The sequence below is a fragment of the Centruroides vittatus genome, unplaced genomic scaffold (genome assembly GCF_030686945.1).
Source record: "Centruroides vittatus isolate TY-2023 unplaced genomic scaffold, ASM3068694v2 contig_1168, whole genome shotgun sequence".
Taxonomy (NCBI): Eukaryota; Metazoa; Arthropoda; class Arachnida; order Scorpiones; family Buthidae; genus Centruroides; species Centruroides vittatus.
In genome coordinates this window covers 2,742,308-2,760,476 of record NW_027120749.1, presented here as the reverse complement: position 1 = coordinate 2,760,476, position 18,169 = coordinate 2,742,308, and the positions used below count along the sequence as shown (strand labels likewise).

Below are 18,169 nucleotides of genomic sequence, written 5' to 3'. Positions count from 1 at the left end.
TTACAAGAAGAGCATTCATCTGAGGAAGAGGCTAAGGAAGAAATCACCAGTGCTGAGATCTAGGAAATTTGCAGAAAATGGAATGATGTGCAGGAATTTATTGAGAAGCACCATCCTAACAAAGTTGTGGCTAACAGGGTCATTAATTTAATGAACGAAACTGTGCTATTGCATTTTAGAAAACTTTTGATTAAGAGGGTAAGACTATCAACTTTAGACCACTTTCTCAATCCTTATCAAAAGAGACCTGGACTCGAAGAATCTCCCGATGCAGTGCTTATTTTTATGCAGTGTCCGATATTTTTATGGAGGGGGATTCCTCTTCCGAGCATTAAGCTCCATAGAAACGAAGGTAAGTACAGTGCTACTTTATTAAATAAAGTTTACATATTTGTTGCTGTAATGACAGATAGTATGTTTTCTTATATTTTCATCGAAGAAAACCCATTTTACAAATAAAATTACAAAAATACTGACAGCTAGAACGGATTAATTGTATTTGCATTAATTTCTATGGAAAAAATTGCTTCGGTTAACAAACGGACTCGCGGAACGGATTAAGTTCGTTAACCGGCGTTCCACTGTAAATATACATAAAATACAAAAATTATCTTGTAGTTTTCCAGTTTAATAAAAATTTTAATAAATGCTTATTATATTTAAAAATAATATTAGTTAATTATTTTATCATTATCTATAATTCTAAAGTTTATCATAAACTTATTTAAAATTATTAATAAAAAAAACATCATACTTCTTGAAACCCATTGTACTGTTCACAATTTGGACAATCCCAACAATTGCTGTTACCAAAAGGCACTACAGTATTTTGCCTGCAAAACCAGCAATTAACTCGAATAGGAAAATGAGGCCTAGAAAATAATTTTAAAGTTATAAATTAAATGTAAAAATATAGATAAATCACTTTTAACATTGAAATATTTTCACTTTTATGTCTAATAAATTGTATTTACTCTTATAACTAAATTTATTAAATATCTATCATTTCACAATTGATTATACATTTTATCAAACCTCCACATTTTATCAATTTTACACATCCGATATCTGAATTTTTGATTGAACAAAAGATTGTTTAAAAAAAATATTTAAAGAGACAATTATATAATTATTTCTTTAGATATAATCTAATCATTCAATTTGGTATCTAATACATTATCATCAACTATAATAGATTAAATAATTTTGTTACATAAAAATTAATATCTCGTGAATAAATATTTGAATATAAAATATATTTGATTATTTGCCATGCATTGGTTTGTTATGGGGATGAGAAAGGTTCATCAGAGATGTAAAAAATGGACAATTTTCAAACAATAATTTGTGCCGCTGCTTTTATAGTTGTGAGTAGTTCATATCTGTTAATTAATGAAAAAAACCTAAAAGAAGAAAATAGTGGATGATATCACTTTACCAAAGCAGAAAACTTGTGAATATAAAAAAGAAAGGAATTTAAAAAAGTAAGAATAAAATCATATTTTTTTCTATGTAGCTTTTTTCCAATAAGTATTTTTTAACTATAAACAAAAATGAAAAAATAAACTAAAAATTCTAAAATGAAGACTTGATCTAGTGTAAAAAGACTAAAATAGCAATGATTGACGACCAAAGAACAAGAAATTATATAAATGGAAGAACAAACATGGATGGACAACATGAATGCATGAAGGCAAATATTTATCTTCTTTGATTTGGCACAATTTACTGACAAGAATCAAGAAACAGCAAATACTGAACATTTGTCAAAAGTAAACCATCCATACTACTTGGTATTAGCCCTTTGGGACTTGGTATCAAATGTTTGCTTAGCATTCAGCAAATACTGAATTTGTGGATGTGCCCTAAGAAACATGTGAAGAATATAAACATTGAGTCTTATTTTTGGCTAACAAAACAAATTAGAGACTAATAGTGATTTTGTCATGTGTCTTTTGTTACATCCTTCTTTAAAAAACAAAGACCACTTAATCAAGTTCTAAAAATATCTTTTATTGTAATGCATTTTGGATGGGAGACCATATCCTTCTTCAGGAAATTTTTTCTCACAAAAAAATGGAAAACACTCTTTGAGCAACTTTTATACAAAATACTATTACCAATACAAGTTTACAAGTCATTCCTTGAATGACTTGTAAACTCCCATCTGAAATGCAGTGCAGGACAATGATGACAAAATTGTTAAGTCTAGTTGATTTTATTAGCCAAAAGTAAGAATAGTATACATCCATTTCCATAATAATTATTGTGAAATCTGGAATTTATCGAATTTTTTTCTAAATTATTTTCCCTATTAACTCATAAAATGAACCTCGGAGTTTGTGGGAATTTTATAACACTTTCTATTAAAATAAACGTTCTCGTGAGGTAAAGACGTAAAGTTTATACTTACCGTCCAATTCTATCAATTCTTTTAATCCCGATGACACTTTTAACCTCTAAACAATCGGTCTCATGACATAATTTCCCACCGCGAAACTATAAAACCCGCTTCTTTCCCCCTTCCTCAGGGGAGTCTCTGGTCTTCTTACCAACAGTGAGTACGGTGCCGACTTCTTAGACCCAAAGTTTTCAGAGTGCCAGTTTTTATTGGATACATCAGACCTAGTAAATTGGATATTCCGTTGAATATTTAATTGGATATTCTGTCTTCTACAGAACTTAAAAAGAGGTATGAAATTGGTATTGTAAACTCTCTCTCTCGGCCCCCCCCGTATATAAGGGAACTAGAACTCTAGAAACTGAAATTCGTGTTGTACTTGTTGTAGGCTACTTGTTCATTAGATTAATTTCAATAAATATTGTTTCGTTGTTAAAATGGTGTCTTTACTCAACTGTCGGCCACACCTTATTATCAGCTCCATGACCTCCTCCACTCACGTAACACGTAACAAAATGTAACAGCCATCCTTGACAAGTGACTACTCCTTCTGCCTACAGGTCGTTGACCTGTAGCCGGAAGGAGTAGTCCGACTTCCTCAGACCTCCCTGGTGGGCTCGCATTATTATAAACATTGAGATAGGCTACCAATACAATAAATCTTGCTACCACAAATTTTATTCTGGTAGTCAACTGGCTAGGAAAAATTTTTGAATTTTTTGAACCCTGGTTCAGTAAAATTTTATGTTACATATACAAAATATTTTACATATGTAACTTATTCAATCCACATTCTTACAAACTGAGCATTTGTACTGAAGGACATATAAAAGTTCAAATGTAATGGATATTCTTAAGAACTGGAATACCCAAAAAATATTACCAAAGATCATAGTTTCTTTATTAGCACAATAAAATGTTTAATTAATACACATACTTAAATAAAAAACAAAAAATAAGATGGATTTAAAAGGCAAATAAATTTCTAATTTTATATACAATGCTTTATATAATACATATCAATGTATAAAAAAAATCATGGCTAAAAATTTAAATCAAATTATGGCTTTTTGATAAAGTTTATACTGTATAACAGTGTTTCCCAATGTGGGGCCCACGCCCCACAGGGAGGCAATTCGATTGTTAAGGGGGGCAATTTGAAAATAGACTTGTCCAGAGTTTAAGTTAATCATATAGCCACTGTACACATATTTATTGTAAATATTAATTTAAATTAGTTTTAGTTTTCTTTGTTCTTTGTCTCCCTTTCCTTCTAGAATGTTCCTATATAACCCTTTTCCCTTGGGGTGGGATTAACAGTTCTGAGAACCACTGAGAACAAAGAGATGAACGAGGCCCTGAGGCCAGTGAAAGTGGAGAAAGGACATTCTTTGCCCAGACCTCGAGGTGGACAGATGTGAGTTGTGGTGTTCCAGGTTGCATTTGGCAACAACTGGAAAGTGCAAGAGACTTTGATGAAAGGATCGGGTTTTATCGTGGTTACAATGAAACAGTTTGGCAATTAAGTGCAAGAAAAACTTCAACAAACACGACAATGAGAGACCTTCCAAAAGAGTTCAACGTATATGTTAGGGGGGTATAAGAATTTTAGAAAGGCTTAGGTGGGGCATAGCACAAAAAAGGTTGGGAAACACTGCTGTATAAAGAAGAGTCATTAAATAAAAATAAGTTACCAGGATTATGTAAAATAAAAGCTGATAAAATCTGATCTTAACATAAACATCTTTTATACCAGATAAATTCAGATCAATTGAACAACATACATTAAGAAAATAAAAAAGGTGTTAAAATGGAGAGAATAAGATACATTAGAACAACTTTTGCAAATTTTACAGAAATAAATACTGACAAAAATGACTTGACTATAAAGAAGTAAAAAATCCAAACCATGATAATCCTTGTTTTCATACCTCATATAGGTCCAAAAATACAAATTCAAGATTTGCATATGAATGTAATACAGTAATACTCTAGAAGGAGGCATTAAGCGCCATCTTGTATTAACATTAATAATTATAATTTTTAATTAATTTTTTTAAAAAATAATTTAGAACCGCTGGGAGAAAAAAAATCGGCCCGGAGCGGGACTTGAATCCACAACTGCTTACCGTGCAGATGCATTGCCAGTTACGCTATCCGGACCTCCAGTCCGATCTTCCCTTTCAGCGTATATAAGCTAACGATATAACCATCGACAGTTATTACAATGCCAGCTGGGGACACATCCAGTGCCCATGTCCTCTAAGGCACTCAACTGGCCATCATAAGCCCCGGCAAGGCGTAATATATATTAATCCAATGATTCTCAAAGTGGGGGTTGCGACCCCTAAGGGGGTCGTGAAAAATATTTGGGGGGGTCGCTGAAAAATTGATGCCAAATCAATTTTTTTTCAAATATTTTATAAATTTACTATAGATTCATGTTTAGAAATAGTAGAAATAAAAAATATATAAAATAATTTTTACTTAAATAAATTGCACATATAAATAATAAAAACAATATAAATATTTAAATACGAGCCTAAATATAATATTCATAAATTTGTGCGCTGTTGGGGAATCCCCCGAGTTCCACTCTCCGCCTAAACTATGATAGAACAGCGTTGTCATTTGGAACGATGTTCGCTAGCAGCGTTGCGTCTGTAGGCAAGTCAACTTAGGTAGAGCGTCGATTATCTGAAAACTGATCAACCGAAAGTGTTTCAGTCGGCAAATTTGAATTTCCGCTAGTGCTGTTTTGCTGCAATATTTGGCTATGTCTTAGGATACTCCGATATTATTTTAGTTGATATGCGTTTTTAGCTGGCAGCCTGCCGCGACCATGAGAGGGTACTTAAGGACGCGCCAGTATTTGAACGAGACTTTTTCCCCATCATGAATGGTAAGTTATGCTTGTTTTTCTGAGGACTGTGTTGTGCTGAAACGGAACGTTTTGAGACAAGATAAACTTCCGAAATATAATGTTTTTTGTTTTTATATTTTTTAATATATTTATTTTGTTTGTGAAAAATAAAGAAATAATTTTTTAAAAAATTTCGTTAGTCTTAACATTGACAAAAATTCAACGCAAAGCAACATGCAACGAAGAGAAATTTCAACATGGAATAGATTAATTAAACAAAAGAAATTAACTCATCCTGAATTTAAATTAACCCCCCTACCTCCGGGATGTTTTTCTACACATACTCATTCTTCGGGGGTCCTTTGAAATTTTTAAATGCAAAAGGGGGTCGCGGACCAAAAAGTTTGAGAAACACTGTATTAATCATCATCACTAAAACCCGATATACTAAAGCTAAACACCAACCAAATGCCGAAATTCTATCAGGCATACAGTAACACCTCGGTTTTCGTTGACTTCGGTTATCGTTGATTTTTTTCATGAAAAATTTGTCTTGGTTTTCATCAGCGTGCTCAAGTGACCTCGCTGCGAATTTTGTGAAAACAAAGGGTGACCCACACATTTACTGGAGCAGTGTGGCGTTTTTTCTCGTGTAAACATTACCCTGTGACGGCCCACCTTTGGCCAATGGTTCCATTCCCTGAATACTGGGAGTTCGGTCGTGGGTTCACGCTTCGTAAGGGTGGGCTGGCGAAAGGAAGTTTTCCGGGTTTTCTCCACGTCTGTAATGCCCGAATAGGGGCCAGTTACCCTTAAACGGATTTCCCGGAAGGCACTGTTCCCCTCGATACAACCATCATAAACGCATACAACTACTATTACATGACAATTACGTCACACTTTACCACAGGGCAATATAGGCTAGAAGCTCATGTCCAACTAGCTTCTACAAGACAAGACATTACCCCACGTGTCTAGCCGAACAATTCCATTGCTTTCACCTTAATGCTAATTATCTTATCTTTAATCTTAATGCTTTTATCTTTATGCTAATTAGTCTTTTATGTCAATTTCTTATTGCTTTTAGTATTTAATGCTATATTAATTCTCTATAAATGTGTTTTTGGTATGTATTTTGGAGTGTCTAGAACGAATTAATTGGATTTACATTGATTCATATGGAAATAATTGTCTTGGTTTTCATCGGTTTCAGATTTTGCCGATTGTCTTCAGACAGATTATCAACGAAAATCGACGAGGTATCACTATATAATAAAATTTTTAAAAAATTACTTAATGCATGTTTTCTAAATTTTTCCTAAACCACAATTAAAAATGTATTTGTTAAATTGATTTCACAGTTATTTTATTATCTCATTTTTTTCTTATTAATATTGTAATTATAATCATGTTTTTCATTTCGTACTGAATATTTTTTATACAACTAGAATTAATTGAATTTTGTATATTCAAATAAGATATATTTATAATTTTTCAAAAAGGACACGAGGATATGACTTTAAAAAAATATATATATATTTAATATTAAAATAATTATTAAAGTTATATTCTTAACTTACAAGTATCAATTTAAAGGATGAAAATTAATTTATTTTGCACACATATACTGTATAGGAACTAAGGAATGAAACTTATTTATAAATGCATAAATCACACACATTTTTTATATTCTCCTGCAAAAAAAAAAAAACTAATTAACTCTATGAGCATATGTCCATTTATAGCAGCACTTTAATTAAATTTCAAAACTAAACATACAGATAACAATCAGATAAAGCAGTATATGAAAAAAAGTATAGCAAGTAGGAATGAAGATGATATCTGGATTCTAGCCAAATGATGTAGGTAACAAACAGCACAAATATTTCAGATGATACTAAATGTAAAAAAGTAATTTTTCAAAAATAGAAAATTTGTAACATTCATTAGAATTTATTTCAAACTTTTAATCATTTTATACTCATAACTTTTAATGTTTTATTAGATACATTCAGAATAAAATTTATATAAAATATTACAGAAGGGAAAGTGCATATGCATTTGCATGTATGTGTGTATGCTTTCTTCTATTTTGCATATGTGTATGTATGGCAATAGACAGTACATACACACATTTTATAATTTTAAATAAGTTTTTAAAAAAACAGAACTCAAAAAAATTTACAGAACATTTTTGGATGCTTGCCAATCTTGTTAAGAGGATATTGAAATGTGTATTTCTTTAAATTATTATTTCTTTCTTGATAATTATTTTACACTGCTAGTAAACAATTTAAATCTTTATCAGTCATTTCTACTTAACACACTAACTCAATAAGATTGTCTGATAAAGACAATCTATTTTTATTAATTTATTTTTAATGGAATACAATCTAAAAGTTACAAGATGTAAAGGAACAAAATATGATTATTATAAATTTTATGAAAACAAGTAAATATATAAAATTTTGAAAATATAAAAATATTTTAATAACACTATTATTATAAATTTAAATAATTTTTAATTATGAAAATTAAAAATAGATTTACAAAATTTTCAATGAAGAACACAATCTTATCAATTCAGAAAAACTAGGTCAAGTGATTAATATTATCTGAATTAAAACTTTATTATTATTTGTACAATTGTAAAATTTTTTATCAAACAATATATATGCGACATTATAGAATTTTAAATTTATACAAAAATATATTTAATTCATAATATAATACAATAAGTTATATTTAGTGATCATTTATATAATGATAGTTATATATTGATTTTGTATTTGTGTATAATGTATACTCGTATGCTTATTCTTGAAAGCAACTATTTCTATTATTATTAAAAACAAAAAACTGACTTTTACTTCCAATAAATAATAAAAATAATTTAATAATCTATGGAGATTAGCATTCTAAAATATAATTAATCATATATTTTCATTTATAAATTTATTGTTTAAAATTTTTTCCAAGACAAAAAAAAATGATGCATTTAACTAATATCTAAAATGATTTTTTTATAAAAAAAAACTTTATATTTTTCTTGTTTAACAAATTATCGAGATTTTTGTGGTATTTAATTTAGAATTTAATCAATATAAAAATAACATTTCCCTAGTATAGTTGAACAGCTCATATCTAGGTAAGTTTCTTGTCTGGATTCAAATATAAATAATCAAGCTATAATAAAAAATGAATTTTCTTATATAAAAAAACACTTCTCTCTTACTTGAAACTTATAAATCACATGATTATCTAATCTTTAATTTATTTTTTTATTAAATGAAAAGTAGATTTTAATTTCTTTTCATCTAATAAAAGAAATTATATATACATGCATACATATACAATATGGTTATATATACATATAAAATTAAGCCTGAATTAGTGCTGAAACAACTTTCAGATTAGCAAGGCTAATTAATTAGCCAAATTCTGGCCATATAGTTAATCTAACTCCATTTGATTATTTATATATTCAGTGTGGACTATCATACTGGGCAAAAAATCATTGTGTTACTTTTTAAACCATCTTGTGACTTAGTTTTGAGCAATACAATGTTACCGAAGTAAATAAATATACAAAATGAAGAATAATTAGGTTGTTATTTTATAGACTGTAGAAAGATAGATAATAATTACAAAATTTCTGAGGTTTAAGTTATATTTATCCAGTTAAAGGACTTATTAGTTTAATAATTAAGAATTATTCTTGTTTACATTAATTCATAATACTTTTTCAACTACTTTTCAAATAATTTTGCTACTTCTGGGAAAGTTTTGCATTTTTTCTTAAATCAACAAGCAACCCCACTAAGTCTGAAATAAAAGCATTTTAAATTTTAAATGCTAATTTAGAAAAATACCAATATATTAACTTTATTTTCATTAAAATCATGAGTTGTATGTGTCTGTATAAATAAAACTGAACTCAAACTTGCACAACAGTCCAAAAATAGAAATACAAACCAAAACAAGATGAATCATTATGAAAAAAAAAAAAAAATGAATGTCAAATATAAAAAGACATTTTTTTCATTTGAACTTGTATTAATGATACTGTATATAAATAGTTAAGTTATATACGGTTATATTTATCAAACAACGTGTCTCCACAATTTGTAAATGTCTTTTGATGCTAAGTCATTTTATTTCAATATGTAGCATTAGTTTTCAACATTCTGAATATTCTGAATTTTCAATGTAAATTTGAATGATATGAAGATTTGCTAATTTCTAAGTTAAATTCACATAAAAGCTTTCAATATTCTTATGACATAACTGTTGTTTAATTATCAGAATTATAACTGTACAAAATTAGTAACATAATTAAATTATCAGTATATAAATAACCAAAATATAAAAGCTATTCAAATTAAATAAATTAAAAGTGTTTTTTTTTTTTTTTTAACAAGTCTTGTTGACAACAAATGGGGAAGCATGTTCTAACCTAACCTATTCTAATAAATTACCATAATTATTGCTAACCAAATTATTAGAATAGGGGTAATTTATTAGAATAGGTTAGGTTAGGTTAGGTTAGAACATGCATCCCCACTGTTTCAGAGACGAGCTGCTATGTTCGCTACCATAGGTAACATTAACCAAAAAAGTTAATTATATTTAAAAATTCCTAAGTATTTTAAGTGGAAATTCTCAATAATCAATGAAACATATAAAATAAATATCTTTTGTAAAAGTAAAATTCATTTTACTTTTACAAAAGATTGTCTTTTATTTATATAAATGGGTCATTATGAAATCTCAAAAAAATCTACATTCTAAAATAATTATAAGATTTTTTACATTTCAAATATTTAAGTTCTGAATTCTGTTATTTCATCTGTAGAAACACCCTCTAATTTAAAATAACCTCATTAGTTTGTAGACTAAACAAAACAGACTAATAACGACAAAGTCTTGAACATTTTAACAGGCTGATTATTGAATGTCTTTGATGAAAGAAACAAAGTTTTTAGGAGCACTTACCTAAGTTGAAAATATTTTAATTTGTAAAAAGGCATTTTGGAGAGAAAATAGTCTGCAATTCCTTTATAATAAAAAGTAAAAAATCCAAATAATTTATAACAATTTCTTTTTGTGTTTTTGTATTTAGTTAATTTTCTGTATTCTTTTTACCTATATCAAATATACCAATAATATTTTTTGAATGGTAATATATAAATATATATATGTAAATTTTAACTAATGTACAAACTCCATGTTAAAAATTAAACATCTAGTTTTTTTGTACTTCTTATTTGTTGGGGTGATGTATTAATTTTTGCAATGTTTGCTGTGAGATAAATCAACCTAATTAAAAAGGATTAAAGTGATTGAAGATAATAAAATTCTTTTGTACTGTAAAATTTCTGTAAAAATTTATATTTTAAAAAATGTTATTGAGATTATAACGTCATACAATGATTTAAATGCTTCTCTCTATTTTTTATACGATTACTGAATATTTGTAATTTTGAAAATATCCGACGTTATTGTCTATCAATGTCCAAAAATTAAGAAATTCGTATTCATAATAACTGATTTTTGAATTTTTAAATGGATATAAAAATCTAGGAATCAATCAATAATAAAATACTTGAATTTTTCTTGAGATAATGTCCAACATGCATTTATTAAATATGCATTTATTAAATATGATATATTGAATTTTTGATTTTTGATTCCTTAGAGATAAGAAATACTGATTATTTACAAGCAAGACCAAAATTAGATAATGCTGAATATATTTTTACAAATATGAAGTTATAACTAAATTGAAAATTTAGTTAAATTGTTAAAATATTAAACATTTCATATGGATTTGATTATATTTTATCATCAGATGAGCTCCCTTGCTTGATATTCTGAAAAATTAAATATAACCTCCTTCTAATATAGAAAAACCTCATTATTTCAATATTCTTATTTAAAAGTTAAATAAATTTTGAGGTTTGAATTTTTTTCACTGAATATGAATTATTTATTTATATATAATTTTAATTTCTTATTCATCAATTATACGAATTCATTTTACTAATTTTGATATGAAACGTTTTTTTTTTAACTATTTTTTATTGTTCAGATATCATTAACGTTCTATCATCTGATCAATATTTCATAAGGAATTCAATTTTTGGTACATTTACTCGAGTTTTTGATTTATAAAATAAAACTTAAATATTTAAATAATAATAAGGAATCTTTTATTAATAATTTTTAATTATTATTATTTACTTTCCGTTAATAATTTTTAACCACTTATTTCGACTGTATAGTATATATTAAGATTATAATTATTATTTTAAAAAAAGAATTTCAATGCATTGATATATAAATTAAAAGTTATTGAACAATATCATATACGATAAATATAAACAAAAAACATCTACCGAAAACGGTTAAAATATACCTGAGTTTTTTATATAAAAAAAGACCCCCGATACAAAACGATGAAGTTGCAGCTACTGTATAAAGTGCAGTTTCTATCATCTTTTTGAACACAATTTTGAACCGTAGATAATTCTTAACATCTAAGAAATTCTCTACTTATCTAACCACGCTCCCGCCATTTTTTGCAACCACGTGCTATACATAATTGTAAGTTCAACAACACATCGTTAGAGGCGCCTCGAAATTCCATCGAAAAAAAAAAATTATTTTTAACGTACTAAATTAAAAAAAAATAATAATAATAATATTTTTAACCTAGTAAAATATTATATATATTTTTTTGTTTTTAATTATTAATTATTAAAATTAATTATAATGAAAAAACAAATAAATTTTTCACGTATATATAAAAATTTTGTTTCGATAAAAATAATTTTTAATTCCGTAGAAATGAAAATAATTAATTTACAGAGTGTTTCTCAATTTTATACAGGTTGTACTTTATATATTATATTATACATCGTGTATATATATGATTAACTATAACATTGCATATAGTATAAACAATATCGGAAACACATTCACACTTAACAGTGTGTGTATGTTGTGTGTGTGTTAATTCTATATATTAATATAAAAACAAAACAAAAATAAAATTTTGAATTTTATGAATTACTAAAAAGTATTCTTTATTAATAATTTAGCATTATGATCATTAATTTCACTGGAATTATTATATGTTTTCTTTATGTGTAATAAATACTCTCTCAACTTATAAGTAACTAAAATATCTAAGAGTAAAAATCAAATAATTATGATTTTTTTTATTAATTTTGATTAAATAACTAACATATTTAATAAAAGAAATATCTTATATATAAAATTCTCGTGTCACAATGTTAGTTACCTTACTCCTCCGAAACGGCTTTACCGATTTTTACCAAATTTTATATGCATATTCAGTAGGTCTGAGAATCGGCTACTATCTATTTTTCATACCCCTAAGTGATAAGGGTTGTTGACCCTTAACATTTTTTTTTAATTTTTGGACAAAATTTTTTGTTTTTATTATTCTATAATGTGGCATTAAAAAATACATACAACCCTAAATTTTTACCCTTTTATCACCAACCCCTATTTTTTAATAGCCATTTTAGTAATTTAATCATTTTTCATCCCGCTCGATAACTGATCAATTATCGTCTTTTTTGTATTCAGTTTCCGATTAGATTGGCATTTGCAATGACTATCAACAAATCCCAAGGCCAAACGATGTCTATTTGTGGCTTAGATTTGAGCACGCCATGTTTTTCACACGGACAATTATACGTGGCATGCTCTCGAGTGGGTAAACCATCCAGTTTGTTTGTGTTAGCTAAAGATGGGCTAACAAAAAATATTGTTCATGCTATAGCATTAAGAAATTGATATTGTTTGTTAGTGTTACTGTCGTAATTAATTAATGATATATAATTTTAAGGAATAAATTATAATAACTTAAAAATAATAATGTTTGGCATTTGTTATTTTTATATTCCCTCATCGTTCACAGCGCTCCATGCCTATTTCACGCATATACCACATCCTTACACACTTACAATAAGTTAGTTATTTTTTGTCTACACTAGAAATTACCTAGAAATAATTTATATGGCAAAACAACGTTTGCCGGGTCAGCTAGTATTATATAAAAGCAAAATTAGATTTATTATGACTTTACATCATATGAAATCATAGATAATAAATAAATTTAATAATTTTTTCGGATGATTCAAATTTAATTTGCTATTTTATTCATTTTTCAACCTGTGTAAGAATTTAAATTATGATTTATAGCCTTAACGTTTAAAGCAGTTCGTTTAAGTTATATTATTTTTTAATCTTGTAGTAAAATGATCGTATAAAATAAACAAGATATGAAAAATTATCAGTTTATTTAATGGATATCTTATCATAAGCTAAATACAAAACACTTGCTATAATTCGAATAAAATGGTTAATTGATTAAAATAACACATCTTTTAAAATATATTAACCTAAATATCGCCATTAAAATTATTCTTCAATTTTATTTTGTTCCTATTTGATATGTTTAAAGTTTAAATATGAAAATATATCACATTTATATATCACATCTTCAAATGTTTTAACATCTTTACTTTGTTTCCATAACCCAGCGGTTCCCAAACTTTTCGATTACAATCAAATTCTATGGCGAAGCCTCTTAAGCCTACCCTGTGTCATACAAGTTAATGGTGTTTAGGATTAATGTTATGGGGGAGCCTAAAAGTAGGGGGTAGTCCATAAATGACACCACAGTAGGGGGGATGATGTTATAACTTATGACAACTCGGACAGTGTTGGACAAGGGAAAAGGAGAGGTTAAACTTCAATAAACGTCTGTTTTATTTCATTAAATTTTACAGTTTCACAGTTTATACGTTATTATTCATAAAGTGATAAAAATTTTGAGGAGGGTTAAATTTTGTTGGACGTCCGAAGCTGGGAGGGGGTTACGGAAACTCAGACAAATTGGGACAATGGGGAGAGTGGGAATAAAAGTTTTTTAAAAAATGAGGACGTAATTTATGGACAGCCCCTAGCCTTAAATTAAGACAACAAAATATAAAATTACGTATAAACGTTTAATGAGACACCTGTGGTTCATTTTTTGCAGTTTTCTTACTTTCGGTTCAATTGATGATAATTGCAGACGAATATTTGATTCTGCTTTGAAGTGATTTCTGAATATTCCTACTTGTATAAGCAAAGAATCCTGCTTCACAGATTTACATAGTTAAGAAAGCCTGCAATACGAAGTTCAACTTGACAAATTTCAGAATGTAATTTCTAGTTTTCTTATTTGATTATTGAAATATTGCTTGAATTAACAAATAATCTATATGACGGATTGTGTAATACCGTTTGAAGAATAGGTAATTCTTTATGTAAATCTTCTGTGTGAAAATAAAGAATTAGATTGATGGAATAAGGCAATACAACACTTGGGTGATCAAAGGAAATGAAGAAAATACGGAAAACTCTATGTCGCTCAGTGGCGGATCTACATAAGAGTTGGGGGCCCTGGGCTGAAACGCAGGGCCCCCAACTTTTATTATGGAGCCCAAGGCACAACGCAAAATACGTAATTATTAATAAGCGATAGAACATAAACGTATAAAACAATACTAATTTAGAAATTTCTTGTTAAAGTTAAAAATTGATTGTCATGTGGTCACTGGCTAGCACATAACTGTTTTACATGTACTGTACCTGTACATATAGTATATAAACATTACAGAAAGCCCTTAGATTTTCGTGAAACACATCTCATCGCAATCTATTTTATAATAGGCTTTTCGGGGAATTTTTTAAACAAGAACAAAAAGAAATCAGTTAGTACTTTGACTAAAACTGCTTATAGTATTTAAAGACAGACAGCCGGACGACCGAGCGGTCAAGGTGACAGCCTACCGCTCTGGGAAACTCGGGATCGGATTCCCACCTATCCCCGGGAATTTTTGGGTGGTAATCCGACCGAATACGTCTTCCCACGCCACTCGGCAGCCCCACTGTGGGCCTGGCCGAACCCATGCTGGGCTTGCTAAATGAGTCCCTCAGGGTGGAAAGAATAAAAAGAAAATTATTTAAAAATAAGCTTCAACGGATGAAAATACTAATTTACTATTTAAATATTTTAAAAGGGGGTCCAAAAAACTCAAGTACAAAATTTCCAGAAATTTACTTTTGTCCCAGTACTCAGTACCAGTACTGGTTTAATCCACTCAGCCACTAGAAGGCCTGCGAAAATAAAGTAGATTTTCAAATTGTATTGTAAAATATTACTATAAAACTATTGTATTTATTTATTTTCTCATTCTTGGCTTTTTTCGCCGTATGAGTACTAAGAGGGTCTTTTTTCCAAGCTTTTCATGAATTCGGTCTGTAATGATGAGACTAGGTGATGAGGAGCGATGCCTGATATATACAGGACGGATTGTGTCCATAAAAATCTCTGGGGTTTTTCGATCGCTTAAATTCTACATGCCACCCCATTACACACATATCTAATTGGTGTTTTTTCCGAGCAACACTACCTCGATTTTGTAATCCTTAGATCAAAGGATTACACGCATTGTTAAAGCTTAAAAATCCTTCGCGTTGAGAAATCCTTTGTACAGAATTTCACAACTTTTGGAGTAGGCTAACACTCGGAAAGCATTTAAAATACAGTAGTTTGACAGTTGAATGTCATTGAAAAGTTGATAACATCACTCAAGCTAATAGAAAATCTTGTTTCGAGGCATTCTAGAGAGGCAGAAGACCCCAAGAAAGTTTTTCATTGAAGATCCATCCCAAGCATGTCGGGCCCAGTCGGCGTCATTAAATATCTGGCCGAACCCACGATGGATATGACTTAAAAAGACGACTTAATGCCCAAAGAGCGAAAAGAGTCAGTAATAATTAAATAAACTCCTTTCGGTGTTCATAACAAAATCACTTTTGTTATTACTTGATTCCTACTACACATAAATTTAATTCTCACAATGACACTTTCATCAAAGTGCAGCTTTAAATTTTATTTCTTCTATATACAGCAAAAGCTTGATATAACAGACCACGACGGGACCGAAGAAATTGATCCGTTATAACGAAAGTCCATTCTATCGTGATTACTCGTTATTACGGACTCGTCCATTACTAAACAGTAGTATCACGTTAGAACGGATCCTGATAACAGACCCGGAGAAAATACCTGCAGTTGCGGATGTTTTCTCCAGGTCTAGATGTTAAATTTTACACCTCGTTTCAGCAGATCTGTTACCGTAAATGTAAGGGGATTGTACTGTATATAGTAATAACGACTTGTCCATTACTGTACAGATATCGCTCGTACAATTTGGCACTTTTAAAACACAGTTTCACTCTAACACGGTTCGAAAATTGGGAAATTCCTTGTACAATGTGATTTTCGGTTTCGCATTGTTAAAGCTTAAAAATCCTTCGCGTTGAGAAATCCTTCGTACAAAATTTCACAACTTTTAAGTGCAAACTCTATTATTCGTTATATTTTTTTTATTTAAGTAAGCATTCGTGTTGTCTCAAGTTTGCCAACAGATTTTAGAATATTGAACTTTTTAATTTCTTTTCTGCCTTTCGTCAGGTTTACTGTAATGTAAACTGATAATGCAGTTTTTTCTTTCTTGTCCTAGCTTTCCTATCAATCAGGTGTCGTTGCGTTGCTTTCATATTTAAGCCTTTAAGATTGTCACTGTGTTTTCTTTTTATAGATTAATTAATCTTCGTATTTGGTAAAATTTATTTAAACATTTTAGGTACGTGTTATTAAACATTTTTAACCGTAGGTAAGTAATCATTCGTAAAAATGACAATCGAAATACATCTGTATCACGGTACTCGAACAATTTAGTATTTGAATACAGATTCTGGAAAAAGAAATCGCTCGTACTCGACTGGACAAAGGCGACCCACTGGAACTGATATTTCTGATCAAGATCAACAAAAAAATGTTCAGAAGATGACGATATTTTGTAAAAACGAAAACGTCTTCGTTTAACTAAAATTAGTATTGGCGAGGTTGAGACCGACGTTTTAAACGCGAAAACGTGTACGTCGGACGTTCGGCGTCGCTTTCCTGTACGCCTAGAAGTTTGACAATGGCGTTTGGAATGTCGAGCATGATTCCACTGACTTTCAAACGCCATTGTCAAACTTGGCTTACAGGAAAGCGGCGCTTAACGTCCGACGTTCACGTTTTCGCGTTGAAAACTTCGGCCTCAATCTCGCTATTAAAGCGTAATATAGTACTTTTAATTGGAAATAAATTATTAATTGCTTTAATAAACATATTTCTCTTGACAACGAAAAACAATAGTAGATATACTTTATTAACTTTTAGAACATAACCCTGTGTTCTGCACTAGTCCTTTGTTTCGTATAGCACGGATTCGCATAACACGGAATTTTTTCAGAACGTAACTATCGCGTTACACGAGGGATGCCTGTATATCGATATTGTGGACAAAAGTCAATTACGTAATGGACAGAGTTTCAATTGCAAAGTATATAAGCCAGATTTTTATTAAACTTGTAAAAACAATACATCTATCAGTAAATTTAAAATATAAATCTAAAATTTTTCGTTTACTTTTATGATTTATGGCTTTGACTTACAAATCCAGGACTAGCCAGGCATAGAGAAAACGATACCAAAAGTAAACAAAAGTAGTCGATGAGAAAACGAAAGAAAATAGTTTAGCAACTTTTCTGGAAAAAAATTTAAAATTGTATATGGCCCCATCTGTTATGACATTTTATTTTAAAACTTTTTATATTATTAATTATTATGAAACGGCAAAAGGATTAATTTTGAGAATAGAAATAAGTTTTATAAAAAAAAAAAAAAAAAAAAAAAAATTGCACGTTAATTAATTACAAGTAAAATCTTCACTAAGTCCGACCCTATTCGAGATATGATTTTTAAT

The 18,169-nt window shown here is 29.1% G+C and overlaps 1 protein-coding gene across 1 annotated transcript in view; it reads right to left on the bottom strand.

The window, feature by feature from the left end:
* The window catches only part of LOC136982079 (transmembrane protein 201), a 49,407-nt gene extending 37,533 nt beyond the window's left edge, over positions 1-11,874 (bottom strand). The window contains exons 1-2 of the mRNA XM_067278497.1: positions 11,683-11,874; positions 755-872 (exon numbers count right to left, since the gene is read on the bottom strand). Of these exons, the coding sequence (XP_067134598.1) occupies positions 755-872; positions 11,683-11,762 (198 nt within the window). The 5' untranslated portion in view covers positions 11,763-11,874. The remainder of the gene's footprint in view (positions 1-754; positions 873-11,682) is intronic.
* Positions 11,875-18,169: the final 6,295 nt, after the last annotated feature.